Below are 18,862 nucleotides of genomic sequence, written 5' to 3'. Positions count from 1 at the left end.
ATCCTCTCTTACTTTCCTATTAAGTAAATTGATCAAATAATGCTGCTGGATGGTACTGGGAAAAGTTCCAGAAAATCTCTTGATTGGCAGCCTCTGCCTTTGGATTGAAGATACATAGATAACAGCAGCACAGTGTTAAACAGACAGATAATTTCACAAATAAATTTTATTATAATCTAACGTAATATAAACAAAACATTAGAAAAAACCTACAGTTTAGATTCAAAATTGTTATTATTTTTATTTCCTAGCCAGTGGTCAGATCCATCATCGTACCTTCACAGTGACTTCCATTGGAAGGGGAGCTTTCCATTGCCCTGAGTGCAAGGCTATGATAGAATCATAGAATTGCTTGGTTTGGAAGGGACCTTAAAGGTCATTAGTTACAGACTCCCTCCCATGGGTAGGGATGCTGCCTAATAGACCAGGTTGCTCAGAGCCCTATACCGCCTGGCCTTTAACACTTGCAGGGATGGAGCACTCACAGCTTCTCTGTAACCTGTTCCATTGCCTCACCACCCTCACAGTAAATTTATTCCTAACATCTAATCTAAACCTGCCCACCTTTAGCTACAGGCTGTTCCCCCTTGTACTGTCACTCTATTTCCTTGTAAAAAATCTCTCTCAAGTTTTCTTGTAGGCCCCCTATAGCACCTGGAAGGTGCTGTAAGGTCAGCCTGGAGCCTTCTCCAGGATGAACAATCCCACCTCTGTCAGCCTGTCTTCACAGGAGAGGTGTTTCAGCCCTCTGATCAATTTAGTGGCCCTCCTCTGGACTTGCTCTAAGAGATCAGTCTTTCGTACTTTGGGTGCACCAGAGCTGGATGCAGTGCTCCAGGTGAGGTCTCACCAGAGCAGAGTAGAGAGGGAGAGTCACTTTCCTCAACCTAAGGACTGAGCCACGGTGCTTTTGATGCAGGCCTGCATACGATTGACAATAGCAAATAAGATCCCCTGGAAAAACCTTTTTGGAGGTGCTGGGCTCTCTCAGTGCTGGTCCCTTTTCAGACATCACCTCCTAAGGTCACAGGAACAGACAATTCCCAAATCCTGAAAGTCAAGCAGATGAGGCGGAAGGCCAGCTTGACTGAGCAGGGATCTTCACTTGCAAATAAAGCAAAAAAGGAAGGTGTATGCCTAGTGGAAGCAATGCAAAGTGACATGGGAAAAAGTCAGAGATGCTGCTTGCTGCTATAGGGAGAAAATTCATCCAGCCAAGTCTCAGCTGAAGTTGGCCAGAAATGTGGGGGACAATAAAAACACTATTTTCACATATATTAATGGCAATAGGCAGTATAGAAATATCATAGAAATATCGTCCCATTACAGGATGGGGATGGTCACCTCCCAAACAGGGATGGAGACAAGACAGAAGTGTTTAAAGCTTTCTTTGTCTCTGTCTTCAACATGGATGATGGACCAAGGGCGTCTCAGTGCCCTGAGCTGAAACCCCATGACTGTGAGAATGTCAACTCCCAATTGACCCTGAACTCGTGTGGAATCTGCTGATTGATCAAAGGAAGCCAGTTGATATAATCTTTTTGGATTTCAGTAAAGCTTTCAATACTGTCTCTCCCAGGATCCTTCTGGACAAAACGCCCAGCACACAGCTGGATAAACACATCATGTACTGGGTGAGCAATTGGCTCATGGGTCGAGCACAGAGGGCAACAGTGAATGGGGTAACATCAGACTGGTGACCTGTCACTAGTGGGGTTCCACAGGGCTCCACCTTGGGCCCTCTGCTCTTCAACACCTTCATAAATGATTTGGATGCAGGACTGGAAGGGATACTGAGCAAGTTTGCAGATGACACAAAACTGAGAGGAGCTGTTGACTCCCTCGAAGGCAGGGAGGCCCTGCAGAGAGACCTCGACAAATGAGAGGACTGGGCAATCACCAAGCAGATGAAGTTCAACAAGGGAAAGTGATGGATTCTGCACCTGGGATGGGGCAACCCTGGTTGTACGGACAGACTGGGGAATGAGATAGTAGTGCCATGGAAAGGGACCTGGGGGTCCTGGTCGATATGAAGTTGAATATGAGTCAGCAGTGTCCTGGCAGCCAGGGTGCCAACTGTGTCCTGGGGGGCATCAGGCAAAGCATCGCCAGCCAGTCCAGTTGAGGGAGGGGATTGTCCTGCTCTGCCTTGCACTGGTGAGGCTTCACCTTGAATACTGTGTGCAATTTTGGGCACTGCAATATAAGAAAGATATTAAGCTCTTAGAGTGTCCAAAGGAGGGCAACAAAGATGGTGAAGGGCCTTGAGGGGAAGCCGTATGAGGAGCGGCTGAGGTCACTTGGTCTGTTCAGCCTGGAGAAGAGGAGACTGAGGGGAGACCTAATTGCAGTCTACAACTTCCTTGGGAGGGGAAGAGGAGGGGCAGTCACTGATCTATTCTCTGTGGTGACTGGTGACAGGACCTGAGAGAATGGCCTGAAATTGAGTCGGGTCATTTAGGTTGGAGATTTGAAAGAGGTTCTTCACCCAGAGGGTGGTTGGGCACTGAACAGGCTCTCCAGGGCAGTGGTCACAGCACCAAGCCTGACAGAGTTCAAGAAGCGTTTGGACAATGCACTCAGGCACATGGTGTGACTCTTGGGAATGGTTCTGATCAGAGCCAGGAGTTGGGCTGGATGATCCTTGTGTGTCCTTTCCAACTCAGCATATTCTGTGATTCTGTGACATTCTGGGCTGCAAGTAGACCTTGCCAGGTAATGTAAAGCTTCTCAACAACACCCCAAAGTCCCTCTCCTCAGGGCTGCTTTCAGTGCATTCTTCACCCTGCCTGTGTTTGTGCTTGGGATTGCCCCAACCCCGGCATAGGACCTTGCACTTGGCCTTGTGAACTTCATGTGGGTTGCATGCGCCCACCTCTTAAATCACTGTGTCACCAATAAAGATGTTGAACAGTGCCCGTCCTGGTCCTGATGTGGGAACTTCCATAGGGAACTGCTGTGACTATTCAGATATGATGGATACTGCCTTAGCCACTTCCTTGGCTAGTTCCCTCAGGACCCATGGATGTATCTCCTTATGTCCCCTGGACTTGTGTGCCTTCAGATTCCTTAGATTGTCTTGAACCTGATCTTCTCCTGCAGCAGGCAGTTCTTCATTCTCCCAATCCCATCTTTCATCTTCTGCAACTCAGGAAGTTTGGCTGGAGCCTTTGCTGTTCTGAGTCAACTTCCTTTTCAGTTGCTAAGCTTGAAAGTCTGTCCTGAAACATGCTCTGTGCACCTGCATCAAGAGAAGGATAGAGTCCCAGACACCTCACTAGAAGGGGCTCCAAGACCACCACAGACCCCCAGCTCCTCTGACTCTTTTCCTGTCAGTCTAAAAGGCTGACTGCACAGATGCAAACAATGTAGCATGAATGGTGCAAAAAACCTATTTTACATGAGAGGCCAGGTAAACTATAAAAGGAAGTGGTTTCTCTTTCTGACTTGGACCATCCACAGCAGCAGGACTGATGCAGGGCCCTCTCTTCCAATCACAACTGTCCTGTTGCAACAGTCAGAATGTTTGAGAGAAAAGATGCTTTCATGTCTTAAGTCTGGTCCTCCACACAGATGTCAGAGTGGCTGAAGTCCCCCAGGAGGACCAGGGTTTGTGAATGTGAGGCTGGTCCTGTCTGTCTAGAGAGCCTCATCAGCTTGATCTTCCTGGTCAGGTGGCCTGTAGCAGGCCTGTGCTTGCCCTCCCTTTAATCCTGACCCATAAGCTCTAAGTCAGCTCCTCCCCAGACCCTCCCAAGGTGGAGCTCCATGCAGTCTAGCTGGTCATCGGCAGGCAGCTCAACACCTCCTCCTGGTCTCCCCTGCCTGTCCTTCCTAAAGAGACTATCCTTGCATTCCAGCGTGCTGCAGTCTTAGGAGTTTCTACTGTGTTTCCATGATGCCAATAAGATCATTGCGGTGCAGGCATGCACACATCTCTAGTTTATTCCCCATGCTGCATGTATTAGCATGGAGGCATTTAAATTGGGCCCCCCATGAAGCTGACTTTCTGTCTGGAGTCCCTGGAATTCCCTTGTGCTATCCTTCACGTGCTCTCCTGCTGACCTGCAGTCCCTCTCCAGGATCTGGGCATCTCTTGCTGGCTCTGGCATCTAACTGATGTAAGTGGGGTGGCAAGTCATCTGACACCTTATCACTGTTAAACCTGATGATATCCCCCCCACATTATATCTATTTTAAAGCCATAACAATAAGCCCCGCTAGCCCCTGACCGAAGACCCTCTCCTTTTGAGAGAAGCGATGCCTTTGATGCCATCTGATGCCAGCAAAATCTGGTGCCATGTAGGCCATCCCATTGTCAAACTAACAAAAATTTTGGAAGGGACACCAACCGCAGAACCATGTATTAATAGGCTGGGTCCATCTGTTTCTTTCAGTCACTACCTGCACGTGGAAGAATAGATTTCCTCACCAATCATCCCAAGACCTTGAAGTCTCTTTTCATGGCCTTTGGATTACATGTTGTGAGTTTGTCACCACCCGTATGGAGGATCAGCAATGGGTAATAGTTTGAGCACTTTACTAGGCTAGGAAGCCCCTGACGTGTGCCCCAGGGAAGTAGCAGACATCCCTGAGGGGAGTCTCTTTCCAGCATATTGGACCTTCCGTTCCCTTTAGAAGGGAACCATCTGCCACTGTAATCCTTTAATCCTTTTCTTCCATGTGGGACTGGTCTTGATACGAGGTGTAGGTCTTTCTGGCCTTGGTAACATCTGTGGTGGAGAGGCACCATCATCTTCATCATCCATTGACTGACCTTCCACATCCAGAGCCCCATACCTATCATGCAGAGGCACCTGGGAGGGTGAGATGGGCAAGAAGGGGTCTTGTCCCAAGGACTGGCCTTTATACATTAGGACTTCACTTTTCCTTCAGCCTGGCAGAAGGAGGTTACAGGACCCTCTGAAAAGGAATGGATAGATAGCAAGTCGTTTCTGTAGAATAATGACTACCTTTTTAGAGTTGTTTTCACAATGACTATTTATTAGAATCTTTAAAGAAGCTAATTTGAGTTGACTTTATAGTGTCCCTTACTGGGACTTTGCTTTAAAAAAGTTAGGACTCCCTCATTGTTCAGTAGGCAGGTCGTTTTGAGAATATAATTCATGACATCAAAAAAGGCTACTGTCAGATGAAAGGGTGAGGGTGAGGTGGGGACAAAAGTTTTTACCAAGACACTACTAACCAACTTTCTTGAGACAACATTCAGCTCACCTATGTAAATATTTCTGTTGCACGTTATAAATTAAGAGACGCTAAATTTGAAATACAATTTCATTGCAATTCATCAGGAGATGAAGTTGGACCTAAATTCTACACTGAGCCTTCAGCTAAGCTTACTTCTTGAAGTAGAGTCAATATTTATCAGTAACTATTGTCAACTAATAACAGTTACTAAGTTTCTGGTAAGTAGTGGTAAAACACTGAGCCATTTTTTGCATAGTAAAAATTTTAGTTTTGTCAGAAAACAGCAAACAGAACAAGGTTTATAGGTAGAGTTTTCACAACATCTTTAATAATAAAAGAAAACCCACACTTAACTGGTTTAATAGCGTATTACAATGTTCCTGTTTGTGCCCCCCTCCCTGTTGCCCCTTTTTCTGTCCGTCCTTAAAATTCTCTCTTCACAGTTATCATCTACTTCTTGTTTCAGAAGCAATCTTATCATTAATTCCGAGCACTTCAATAGCTTGTATTTGAAATCTGCAGCTTGCATTTTGGACCAGAAAGGCACGTGTGCCTGCAGGTTGTTTCTTTATTTTCCTACTTTCTTGTTTTCCCCTACATTGGACCAAGTCACCTGACAAGATTGTCTGCAAAACTGCCTTGCCTGATCATCAAACTACTGCTAGAGAAAAGTAACTGCTGCAAAAAGAAAAAAATCTAAAAGTCACAGTAGTGTGACTGGCAGATGTAATTTAAAAGATTTAAAATGCGTATATTCAAGTGAAACACTATTGGGAATGTGACAGCAAGATGGCTAGTTTGGTAAAGGATGTGGTCTGCCTAATTCTCATCTTGGTTCAGAGGCTGCATAGTAAAGTAAATATTATTAATAAAAAAATAATAAAATGACGTCTCAATTTAGGGCTACAGTGGCAGGCAGCTGGTCTGTTCCTTTTGCCTGTATAACTTGTGCAGTTTAGTAAGACTCTACCCTTCCTATGTTTAATGTATAAATGCATACTGCCATTGGGATACATAGCATTTCATTTCCTCATTTTGGCATTGAAAAATGTCTGTGCTGTAGTAGGTACAGTATTTACACAGTATGTTATAAACGGTGCTTAGCACAAATTCTTGAGGACGTATAGTATGTGTATCTTCCATAGATACTTCGTGCTCAGAGACAGAAAAAGCAATTTCTATCTCCAGGCATTTCCTCCCCAGTTTTTGTTGCATTTGCTAAATATATTTCAAAAAACAGACAGAGCACTTGCATCCAGATAAGCTCTGCTAAGTATAATAACCTCCACAACTAACCTGAATACAACATCCCTAATATAGTGTTAAGTTCATTTAAAAAACAAAATAAAAAAAACCCCAAGAACTGCCCCCCTCACCAGCAACAAAAAAACCCAAACAAAACCCAACAAGTAAATGAAATGGTGTAGGATTGTGTTTGGGCAGGGATTGTTCTGCTTTTTCTTCTAGTGTACATATTCACAGCTTCCTTAGCATCTGAGGGTAGTTTTATGTGGTTAGTATTGGGATAATTCACATCTTAATCTTTTAATTTGGGATGCACAGGATATAAGTGAACAGAAGTAATGCTTTGTTGTCTTTCAGAATAGCAGGTAACAGACTACTTAACTGAATAAGTTCACAACAACCTTCTATGCAGTACCTTTAAGTAAAAGCAAAATGCAAATATATTAAAAGGTTAAGGGAAGGAAATATTCGTGGCATAGGAGAGTGAGAAATACCCTGACCTAATTTGAAGAAGCATAAACTGCCCGTAAGTACAAACATACTAGTTTGTTTAGAAGACCTATAAACCCCAAGATGCTTACATAACATTCCCTAAAAGAGAATGGTCTTTAACGGTTGAGTACAATATTCTGTTGGTGACAGTCACTTTGTGAGCATTCTATAAATGCTGACAACTAGATCTTAAAATTAGAGTCTTGCCTTCTCAGAACTCACACTTGAAAATGTTGCCCATTTTAAAAAAAATTATTTAAAGGTTTGACTGTATCTGTGCATGGCAAGATGTAGCTGCTTTTCTATTGTTGTAGAGTGTCGTGATCTGGTTTTATTGTGCCTGAAAAAAGTGTGCATAAATCTATAGTTAATAATGGGTACATTAGGTAAGCTCTTCGTTTGTAAAATGGTGTATTGGCTGAAGATGAAGACCTCATTAAAAGGAGAGGTGCCGCAAGAGGGTGCCGTTTCTGTGATTTTCATTGCTACTAAACTTGTACAGTTCTGACAAGTCACTTGGTCTGAAGGGGTCTGAAATTTGAGGGTGTTAAGAAGCAGACACACATGCCTGTCTCTTGTACTTAACTTTGTGTCTTAAACTTGCACACTGGCTCTCAGAACAAACAGACTGTGATTTGAGAGCAAGCTGTAGGTACAACAGCAGACTAAAACTGGTAACTGTCTGGTATTCTCTCTCTCCCTTCAGGTCACAAACAAACAGGAAAAGACCACTTCTGGGTGTGTGCATTAATGCCTACAATCCCAATTCTGTGTCTAAAAATGGCCACTTTCAGGAGGATAATGCCCATTTATTGCACTGTGATTTAAGCACAGTAGTTTGTCTAGTAAACTACAAAGCCCTTATTATTTTTAGACAAAGTGAGAACCAAGACAAACATTTTTCAACTAATTATCCAGGTAAAAATGACACTAAAGATGCTTTGAAACACGAGTTTGCTTCTAGAGGAGTTCATCCATCCTCCTAGGAATAAAAAAAATTGCAGGACACACTAAAAGTAATCCACATCTGACAGCACATGGGGATGTCTCCATTCAGACAAAACTCAAATCTTTCTCACAGAAACTATCTGAAGATTTCATTTAGTTAAGCTACAAAGGCACCTCTTGTGTAACATGACATAAAGTACTTTTTAAAAAATATTTCAGCAATAAAAAAGGATTTTAACCTTAAATTCTGTGAGCTAGGCGACTGGATATTTGGAATTTTCTGATCGCCAAAAAGGTGTGAAAAATGTATGTTAGGAATAGTGTGATCTACAGCTTTAAAGCAGATGTATGGACATGGGCTGAGGTGGAAGACTAAAGCCCACCAGAAAAGGGAAGTGAAGGAGAAGGTCCAACTGTGAAGGAGAAAGTTTTCTAAAAAAAAAAGTCTATCAATCTTGCATTCAGTACCTTAGATCACTGGTTGATTCACACTCAAATTCAATGTGTACACTTTGTACATTAAAGACACAAGTTCAGAGCCAGCATGATGCCACTTATACTTTATTTCCAAAGCTGTCCATACAATTGTATTTTGTATATTGTGTCACCACCGCTGCCTTTTTTTGTCTCACATTTTTTAGCTTCGTGTTCAGTGCATACAGTAAGAGTTCATGAAAGTCCTCATGACGTCATCAGTGCTCTGGTGAGGTCGGCAGGGTCACAAATGCAGAGGTTGCAACTTGGTAGTGTGGAGACAGTGGTAGTGTAGGAACATCATGCATGTTCCTGTCTCTTCCAGAAAAATATATTGTTTCTGGCAAAGCTGTAAATTACTTAATCTCGTAATAGCAGATGTGCCCATCTCCATGTCTGACAGAGTAAACTTTAAAATTAAAAAAATAAATTATTCTTTGTGACCTTGGCAGGATTTTCCTGGCTCTTGCTAAAATGGGAGTGTTGACTTCCATTTTGGGGTTCTTACTAAAATGAGAGTTTTGGCTTCATATAGTGAAGGGTTTAAAGTAAAAAGTTGAAAGTTCTTGAAAATTATACCTTTTATGTCTTTTACAGAGCCAGGATGAAAAAAACCCAAGAGTAGTAAACCAGCTCTTAATATTGCAATCCATTTAAGTATAATGAATAATAAATTGATTTGATTTAATAATCAATTTAATAATTAAAATCCTCTTCCATAACTTTGATATCCTCAAGGGAATTTCTATATGTGTCATTCAGAAAATTACTCCACTAATGCCTCACCCTGAAGAATAGCGCTCTCAATCTCTAGCACTATTTCAGGGAGAGGTTTTTCTAGACTGACAGTAATGAAGTTCTCAGGTGCACTAGGAGGCTCTAGAGTATCAAACTGAGACTTGAGAAGTTTAGGTGGCATAAAATGACCTCTCCGCTTCTCCAGGCGGCTAGCAATGATGTCTATAGGCCCATCCAAATGAACAAAGAGGATCTTTAGTGATGGTTTTTCTTCTGGTTGCTCTGTCTCAATTGCAGATGCTCCATTAACTAATATATGCCTATACATCTTCTTCAGTGCAGAACATGCCAGAATTGCATCTTGTCTAGATGAGTCTTCTCTATCAAAAAGAAAAAAAGCAAAAATCTTTACATATTCACATGTAGTTTAACAAAATGGCTTGTTAGTTCTGCTGAACAAGATAAACAAGCCCTGGCTCCTCAAAGAGGACAGCCATGACAGTAATGGCATATTGACAGTGGTATTTGAGTAATTCTGACAGGATTTTGAAACCAAATTTCCAATCCAGGTAAAGATGTGATTTGAAAATGAAGTCAGGCTAGCCAGCCTCCTGGTAAAATCTCAGTCGTAGGGACCTTGTTTATTAGCCATCATTCTTCCCCAAATTAAATTAAATTCTAGCATAAGGAAGTGTCAGGATCATTTCTTAATTGCTAAGAACAGGAATTGACTATCCATACAAATCCCTAACTGTTATCTATAAATTACTATACTAACCTGTCTAGAGGTAAGTGGCTGATGAACAGTACAGAGCACTGTTCTTAAATACACATGCAGGTTTATTTTCAACACCTGTTTTCACCATCTCAGATTTAACTGTAATATTTTATGTTTCCTGTAACCATCCTCATTGGCAGCACTACATATAAGCCCATTTCAGGTTAAACAAGAGATTGGATGCAGGTCAATGGATGCTTTGCACATGTATTTTTTACTGGCAAGGTTTCTTAAAATAAAGCAATTAACTATGGGTATGTCTGTTCCACTGAAAAGCAAATCCAGAATTAGTTGTCCCTATGCAGAGTGAGTAAAATGCCTGCCTAAGAAAATACATTCTGTAATCAACATTAGGTATAAACCTATTTAAAAATCATTCTATGGTCATCAGATTTAGGTTCAAAGGGAAGTAAGAACTTTTAATACCTACCATTATCACCTAGGTAAGCCAATGCCAGCCTCATCTAGTTACTAGTAGTAATAATTAAACACTGGCATTAGGCTCTTCTAAAGTACACTTGATTTTGCAAAGTTTCCATAGCTGAGCAGTGGCATTGGGCTAGCACATAACATAAAGCAATGAATCCAGCAAATCAATCCAGACAAATTTCTCAGTGAATTAACCTGTGCTCCAGTGAGGTATGCTCACCTAATGTGCACAAGCAACAGCCACTGTGTAAAGCCCAGCTAAACAGTCCCTGCTCTCCCAGCCTTTCATCATTTGGGAGATGCTCCAGTCCCTTCATCATTATTGGATGCTCTCCAGTATGTCCATGCCTCTCTCACAATGAGGAGCCCAGAACCAACACACACGAGGCCAAGTGTGGCCTCACCAGTGAAAAGGAGAGGAGAAGGATCACCTCCCTTGACCTAGTAACAATACTTTGTCTAATATACCCCTGGATATCGTTGCCTGCCTTGCCAGAAGAGCACATTGTTGGCATATGTTCAACTTGGGTGTCCACCACAGCTCCCTCAGGCCCTTTTCTGCTGTTTTACAGCTGAGTGCCCCTCAGTGTCTGTACCAGTGCCTGGGCTTGTTCCTCCCCAGAGGCAGGACTTGCACTACTTAAAATGCGTGAGGTTCCTGCCAGCCCATTTCTACAGCCTTTCAAGGTCTCTCTGCATCAGTTAGTCCTCCCATTTTGGTGTCATCTGCAAATTTGCAGAGTATACTCCAGGAAACTCAAGCAGCGTCAAAAAAGCTCAATACTATATCTTACTCAAAATAGCTGTATTTTATCCTACTGTTATTATTGGTGTATTTTGTGATTATGCTCTTTGTAAGCTAATGTCAGGCTTATTAACGAACTGGATCCTTGAAATTATTTTTACCCAGATAGTAGAAAAACAACTATAATTGGCAACAATTTCCCATACTATTACTCAGGGATTAGCTCACGCTCAGCAATTCTTATGACAGCTTAGATTAGTCAAAATAGAATGACTTTACTACCTGCAGAATGTCTTTACACTACTACATACATTTCTGCTTTGGAACGCAATGAGGAAAAACACTTCTGGTACTTTTTTTGTCTTTAGCTAAAACTTTTTAAAGCTAGATATTCTCTTACCTCCTTAGTATATTGTGCAATGTACAAAGCCAAGGAATCCTGTCCTAGAAAGAAAACAAGTTAGTTAAAAATTCTTTATGAAATTAATTTGAAATGATTGCTTCTAACACCTCGAACATTTGACTACAGATGAAAATTACCATTAAATTGTACAGCAAGTTCAGTTTTGAATCTCTTTCTTCCTATGTAGATTTGCTAGCACCGCCTCAAGGCTAATAAGAAGTGCTAGGCATATTATCAATAAGATGCTTTTAGTGGAATAGAACTTTTTATATTACAGGTATCTACAAGTATATGATGGGAGTTAATATGTATTCAAGCATAGCATGCACCTTGCAAACCCCTAAAGGACAGTCGACTTCTCTCTTGCTTCTATTATACAATTCAAATGTACAGCTTAAATTGTTATTTCTTTTCCCTTATATAGTGTCATACACTTCCCCCCCCATTTTGGACCAAAGTTGAGGTTTTCAGGAACAGACAGATCTAAATCTAAGTATCTTCAATAACTTAGTTCTATTTATGTTGGTAGCAATCACAAATAAATGTAATCATAGCCACAATTTTTCAACACTTTTGCTCAGTAGTTAGGCAATTACAACATGAGTGATTGATCAGCTGTTTCTTTAATCTGAAATTTTAAGCTTCCACAAACTTTTGTCATGCCTAATGAGCACAAAACATTTGCTCCCATGTAAATCTTTCAGTGCTGTTACTGCTGGGTGAGCACAACAAATGATAACATGGACAAATAAATGCAACAATATTTTGTTGCTAACATTACAGAGTAACTTACCCCTGGCATTTAAGAAGACCCTCACAATTTTACACCTCTGGTTTTTCAGAAGAGATGCTTTGCTCTTGCTGAGCAGCACGCACCAATGATTTACTCATTCAAGTGTGCAATGCTGCTTCAGACAACATACAGGCTTCCAAACACCAGTGAAAGAACGAAACTTTTAAAAGAATCTAGAGAATTTTTTTCAGATAAATCCAGCCAGTTTTTAACCCAGACATGGGAAGCCAGTTTCTCCAGGAGAATGCTTTGGGAAATGGTATCAGAGGCTTTACTAAAATCCAGGTAGACAATATCCACAACCTTTCCCTCATCTACTAGGTGGGTCATAGAAGGAAATCAGGTTGCTTAAGCAGGACCTGCCTTTCCTAAACCCATGCAGGCTGGAGCTGAACGCCTGACTGTCCTGCACATGCCTTGTGATTGCACTCAAGATAATCTGTTCCACAACCTTACCCAACACTGAGGCCAGGCTTACAGGCCTACAATTCCCTGGATCCTCCTTCTGGCCCTTCATTTAGCTGGGCATCACATTAGCTAACCTTCAGTCATCTGGGGCCTCCCCAGTCAATCACGAGTGGTGATAAATGGTGGAAAGTGACTTGAGAGAAGGGTAACACATTTATGGAGTTGTCTTGTGTAGGGCCAGGAACTCTATGATTCTTGTGGTCCCTTCCAACTCAGGATATTCTAAGATTCTATGATTCTAATCCAAAAATGCAACTCTGTGCATGGATGTAGAGGGAGAGATGTCTGACAAATTCTGAAACAGCAGCATACCCCTTGTGATCTGCCAAGCATGCTTTGATAAACTACTTGTTTAGGCAGAATCCTCTGTAACACAAGAAGCCTCCCCCACCTTACCAAATGCAGACCTGTGCTTGTCAGACCAGTCTACATAGTAAAAGCATCATCTACTTTAACAGGACGTGCACGAGGTTACAGAGATAAAGTCCAGATGACAGTTCTTACAGGGTTTATATAAGGTACCTCATCATTTAGTGGTGTTCCTCCTGCCATTTTCTTCTTATTCTCTAGAGGATGATAATTGTCTGCATCATAGAATTTCCATCCCAGCTAAGAAAAAAATACATACATTATGGGTCTTTCAGCCATATCAAGGGAGATAATAAGGATCATTGAATTCACAAAGACGACACCTAAGAAATTACAGGCTTCTTACATCACGGTGTGAATCATCGGTTATGCCATGATGATTAGCAAAACAATACCAAGTCGGCTTGGCAGCAGCAACAGCTGTTGCACCACGGCACTGAACTGAAGTCGGTGTAGGCAGCACCCCCCTTGCGGCCGCAGGGCGGTGTCCGCCCGCCCCGCCCCCGTGGAGGGCGGCCCACACGCGGTGCGGGATGGTCCTACCTTCGCTGCCAGGCGGGACCCCACCGTGGTCCTGCGGGGAAGCACAAAGGGGGGGTTACGCACCGCCGGCGTGAGCTGCGCACCCCCGCACCCGCATCCGCACCCAAACGGCCGGGCTCCAGCAGCGCCGAGCCACGGCCGGGGCATCCGTATCTCTGCCTCGCCGCCTGCCTGATACCTACTTTCCCGAGCCGCTCACGCCTATCACCACCACCAGCACCATGGCGGCCCCGGCCCGCTCTGCCGCTGCTCCTCCGCTCTCCTGTGCCGCCGCCCTGGCCTGCCCTCGTTCCCGGCCCTGGCGGCAGGAGGCGGGTGCGGGCCCGCCCGCGGCTCCAGGCAGAGGGCGGCCCTGGGGCGGCTGTGCGGGAAGCGGCCAAAGTACCTCTTCCTGCCCTGGCACGGGCGCCCCGTGTGGCTACCCGGGACCATAATCCTTCTCCCCTTCCTTGGAACACAGGACACGCGTGTCATGTGCCCCGCTCTTATTCTCTGCAGTCGAACCTTGTAGTGAAGTTACCGGATCATCTCCCGGACCCTCTTTGTTTAAGGCTTCTCTCTCTGGTCGGGCGTTTCTTTCCCAGCGGTCGCCAGCAGGGTTTGCAGCCGCAGCAGCACACGCGAATATAACAGAAATAGTAATTTCTGCCGTCTTTGTTAAAGCGTGCTTGTTGGTTGGTGTTTTACCTTTTGCTCATAAAGGTCTGCAGTTAAACTTTAATTAAGGCATCGGCCATGCCGTGGCTAACTCTGTTTTAGTATTGCTTTAAGAATTGCTCCAGTCATACTTTTAAATCACAGAATCACAGGATGGTAAGGCTGGAAGTGACCACCGGTTGCCTCATCTACTCCAGCCCCACGGCTCAAGCACATTAGGATTCTATCCAGCCGGCTTTTGAATATCGCCAGTGAGGGAGAGTGCACGGCTTCTCAGGGCAGCACCTGTGCCTGGTCACCTTCACAGTAAGGAAGTTCTTCCTCATGTTCAGTTTGAACTTCCTGTGTTTTAGTTTCTGCGCATTGCCTTTCATCCTATTGCTTGGCACCACTGAGCAGAGCCTGGCTCTGTCCTCTTGACACCTTCCCTTCAGTTACTTGTGTACATTGATTAGGTTCCCCTCTCAGTTGTCTCTTCTCCAGGCTAAACAGGCCCAGTTTCCTCAGCCTTTCCTCATAAGACAGTTGCTCCAGTCCCTTAATCACCTTTGTAGCCCTCTGTTGGGCTCTGTCCAGGAGCTCCATGCTGCTCTTGTACTGAGGAGCACAGAACTGTACACAACACTCCAGGTGAGGCCTCATCAGGGCTGAGGAGAGGGGCAGGATTGTGGAAATTTGTGGAAATGCTCATAGATACCAAGTATTCTTGCTATTATCATGTACATATATATAACATCTTTAAAGCTCTTCAAGGATCCAATGCAGTGGTGCTGCTGACCAGTGCTGAAGTTTTCCTTACATTTTTCCTCACTTTTTTTAATATGAATCAAACAAGAAATTCTCAGAAAGTACATTAAGTCTCCCAGTCTGCAAGAAATTTTATTTCTCTTGCATGGCACTTAAAATAACGTTATGAATGACGAATGCCTTGCTTTTTTTTTCTCCTTTTTTTTTTTTTTTGACTGTTATTGGTCTCTGATCATGTAATTGAGATTTGAAACTGCCTGTATTTCACATACCTATTAAAAAATTCTTAACAAAGACCAGAACCTTGGAAGTTAGTAGGCTGTTACTGAAACAGGCCAGTCCTCAAATTACTAACAGACCACAATGATTCCTGTAAGGTGCCCTGTGACTGAATATGTATTTTGCTGTAATACCCATAGGATTGTGCTAAACTAATTGAATTTGCATGAATATTTTCCGTTTTTTTGGCTGATTAATTGTGAGGCAAGGAAAAATGCTTCATTCAGATAAGGGTTCTTAGAAGGTCCAAATGAACAAATGCAAAAATACTATTGGTCACTTTGACCCTGGAAACATTGTCACAATTGCTACTCCTATTCCCAAAATTAAAACTTTTAACTGCTCCGTCACAACAATCCTTGAGATTCTGCTAACGTGAAGAGCAATGGGCTTCCCCACCTGCAGTGCACACCTGACCACTTTTGTAACCAGATTGTCACAATTTTATCCAGTTTAATTATTACAAAGCAGAGAAAACATACTTCTCTATTTAACAGGGTTTTTTCACAATGCTTATCTTTGCATTTTGGAAAAAGAGCCATGTCATACTGGTGTGATGTCATCTAATAACTATTTTCTGTCTGTCTATTTGAAGGAGGTCTTGCTAGGCGTTCTCTTTTACTCAATCCCAAGCTAACAAACCATGAGCATGCACTGACAGAGCTGTATGGACAGCAGTGTGCTCTGCAAATGCTGCTGCAGGGAGAAGAAAAAGATCTGGAGAAAACTAATTGAATTGCACAAACACAGGAGCCTATAGGCAATGTGAAGAGGACAATTACATTCAGACTTCTGCTGGTGTGATTCATGTGACTTGTGTAGATATGATTCATGTTAGTAGTCAACTGGAAAGATGACTGGATAAAACTCAGCCAAATGGTTGACTTAACATCATCACATTGTGTATGCTTCAGTATCCACTTAAGATGTGTTTAATTAAGTTGTAGATCAAGTTAAATATGTGGATCCTTTTCGTTTGAGTTGAATGAGGATTTCCCTTCCAGTCTGTCCTAGTCACAGACAAAAAAAAAATATTTTTCCACTTATTATTTCTTTAATAACGTGGAGGGGTTTGATATTAGTCTTCATCATTTAATGATGTATGTACATCTTAGGAAATTTATTCTGATGCTGCCGTTTCTTTGAAGATGATTTACCGTAGGTGGCATGGGTGATTTTCCATAGCATTTAAAATTATTTTTATTTCTACTGTTGTCGGAATATATAACTTGATTCTGAAGCTCTGATGTAGTTATATAAAAAATCCTGTATGGTTTAATGAACTCCACAATACATTCACATACCTGAAATAAGACACAATGGAATGTAAATGTCTTCTGATATTTATTATATTTAATAATAGGTGAAATTAAAATACAGTGGTGAAGGATGAACATTCCAGAATTAAAAGGCAAAAAACCTGAAGAATACCTACGAGAAAACCTACTAAGTACTCCTAAGGCCCTAAAGAATTTTCCAGATACCATGGAATTTGGTATATTTTATGGCTTTTTGGGAGTATTTTCAGTGTCTTTCCAAGACTCTGGTTTGACTAATTGACTGACACTGAATTTATGGAATTCAGTAAAGCTTTGTCATCTACTTAATTTAGCTGCCTAATTTTAGAGAAATACAAATGAAAGAGTTCTACTTTCCTGGAGTTATTTCCTTAACTGTATCTACTTCCTTCTCAAGAATACTAGGAAAGGTCTATTTTATTCAGAATATTGCCAAATTCAAAGTAGAAAAAACCACATTCCTATGGTAATTCCTAATGAAAACTTATCACAGCATAATGGCGAACTACTACAGAAGTGCACAGGCTTCTTAAAGCTTGCCAGGAACATCCATCATCATGGACATCTGCTTCTTATAAAAGGAAGGGCTTAGATACATTGGGTAATCTGAACTTTCTGAATCCTAAGGAGAGAAAGACTGCTTTGCAAGCAGCTAAATTTATGTAGACATTTAGGGGTTCAAATTAAATTCTGAGTATGTATTGATAGTAAATACAGAGTGTTAATAAGATGTGTTCACTGTGAGAAGAGTAGCTGAAATAACCTGTACTGTTATTTACAGTATTTGTGGCCAGTGTTCTGATGGCCACAGTTAGTCTTCATTTTTAAGTAAATAATCATCAAATTATGTCTGTGTTGATCGAAACTGTACCAAAAATTTTCAGAATTTGTTCTATGCAAGCAAAGTCAATACATTGTCTGAAGTCCTTTCCTTGGATTCTACAGTAGATATTTGGGGTTTGGGGAGAACTTAGTTCATACTGGCTCTCAGCATGCAACAGGATTTGCCAGTACTGAGAAGAAAATCATCAGTTTGATAAATCTGTCAAGATTTTAGACAGCTGGGATCAGTAAATCAAACTAAAGCTGTTATATGTTTTAAAAATCATGTTAAGTATTTGTACATAATACCTCATCCCATTTTTTTCATACTGAAGTGCGGACCCTTAGGGTATGATGTTTTTGAAATAAAAAATGAGCACTGTAAATAAGTCTTATTTTTCCAGTTTGTGGTACAAAAAAACCAGGTAAGAGTGAATAGGAGTGACTTCACTTTGTTTCTTCTAAGTGATATAGGTATGTTATCAGCTTGATTGTGAAGCTGAAGAATTATCTGAGACTAGCTAGAGGCAAAAAAAGAAGGCAGGACTTCAGATCGTACTATAATCTGAACATGCCCTAGCTCACTAATTACTGTACAGGGAAGCTTAAGAAAACATTTTTCTGAAGGTTAAATATGCATAACTCTAAACACAGAAGTTATTGTTAAATGATTTAAATTTTTCTAGCAACAACAAAGGAAATTCTATAACCTGCTTATGCAATGGCTGGTTGACTCACTTTCAAAAAACTAAGATAAGAAGTGGAAGATTAGTTAAGTTTTTTATTCCTTAGTTATTTTTATTCCTTGGTTACTAACTTATTAGTTGGTTTTGGTTATTCCAAACATCTTCATTTTACAAACTCTATTTTATCAGTGTAATCCAAAGTAAATCTTTCAGTATCAACTCCACGTTTGGACAATAGTCCTACCAAATTTAATTATGTATAAGAAATCAAAGTATGATTTACCACATAAAATTTTCTCCATGTGATGTGAACAAAATCAGTGGACTAACATAAATACTTCAGAAAAGTGCTCAACAAATCAAAATCTGTCTGAAATGCTAAGTTCATGAAATACCATTTTACTTATCTGCCACATTGAGAGTGCAAAAAAATGTGAAAATTACAGTGGTTTTAGTCCAGAATAACAACTAAAGCTGCAGCAGTGTGATTCAAAAGTGACAGCAAAAGGCAAGGGGTTATGTCTGATGCTCAGAGCAGTCAGGAAAATATGTGGACCTTTCTGCCTGAGTGTAGGAGGCTGCTGGCGTAGGTAGCGCTCATGGGGAGTGCACAGCTAACTGCTTGGCACAGCTAACTGCTTGCAGGCCACAGTCACGTGTAGCCTGGAGTAACTTCAGTGTTACTGCAGGGACAGACTGGAAATAAAGAAGACCACAGAATTATGGAAAGACTATTTTTT

The 18,862-nt window shown here is 41.7% G+C and overlaps 1 protein-coding gene across 2 annotated transcripts; it reads right to left on the bottom strand.

Annotated features, from left to right (window-relative positions):
- Positions 1-8,425: 8,425 nt before the first annotated feature.
- On the bottom strand, positions 8,426-13,951 carry IDNK (IDNK, gluconokinase). 2 transcript variants are annotated; one of them, XM_017806176.1, is made up of 5 exons: positions 13,816-13,951; positions 13,634-13,664; positions 13,244-13,330; positions 11,458-11,501; positions 8,426-9,485 (listed from the first exon to the last, which is right to left on the bottom strand). In XM_017806176.1, exons 1-5 carry the CDS (start codon positions 13,854-13,856, stop codon positions 9,134-9,136), a joined length of 555 nt encoding a protein of 184 aa, XP_017661665.1. In that variant the 5' UTR covers positions 13,857-13,951; the 3' UTR covers positions 8,426-9,133. The 2 variants fall into 2 exon arrangements, with proteins under 2 accessions (XP_017661665.1, XP_017661666.1); XM_017806177.1 differs by lacking the exon at positions 13,634-13,664 and having other exon boundaries at positions 13,816-13,950.
- Between the last annotated feature and the right edge of the window lie 4,911 nt (positions 13,952-18,862).

This window comes from Lepidothrix coronata, unplaced genomic scaffold (genome assembly GCF_001604755.1).
Source record: "Lepidothrix coronata isolate B3197 unplaced genomic scaffold, Lepidothrix_coronata-1.0 Scaffold14, whole genome shotgun sequence".
Taxonomy (NCBI): domain Eukaryota; kingdom Metazoa; phylum Chordata; class Aves; order Passeriformes; family Pipridae; genus Lepidothrix; species Lepidothrix coronata.
This window is presented reverse-complemented; position numbering and strand designations above follow the sequence as displayed.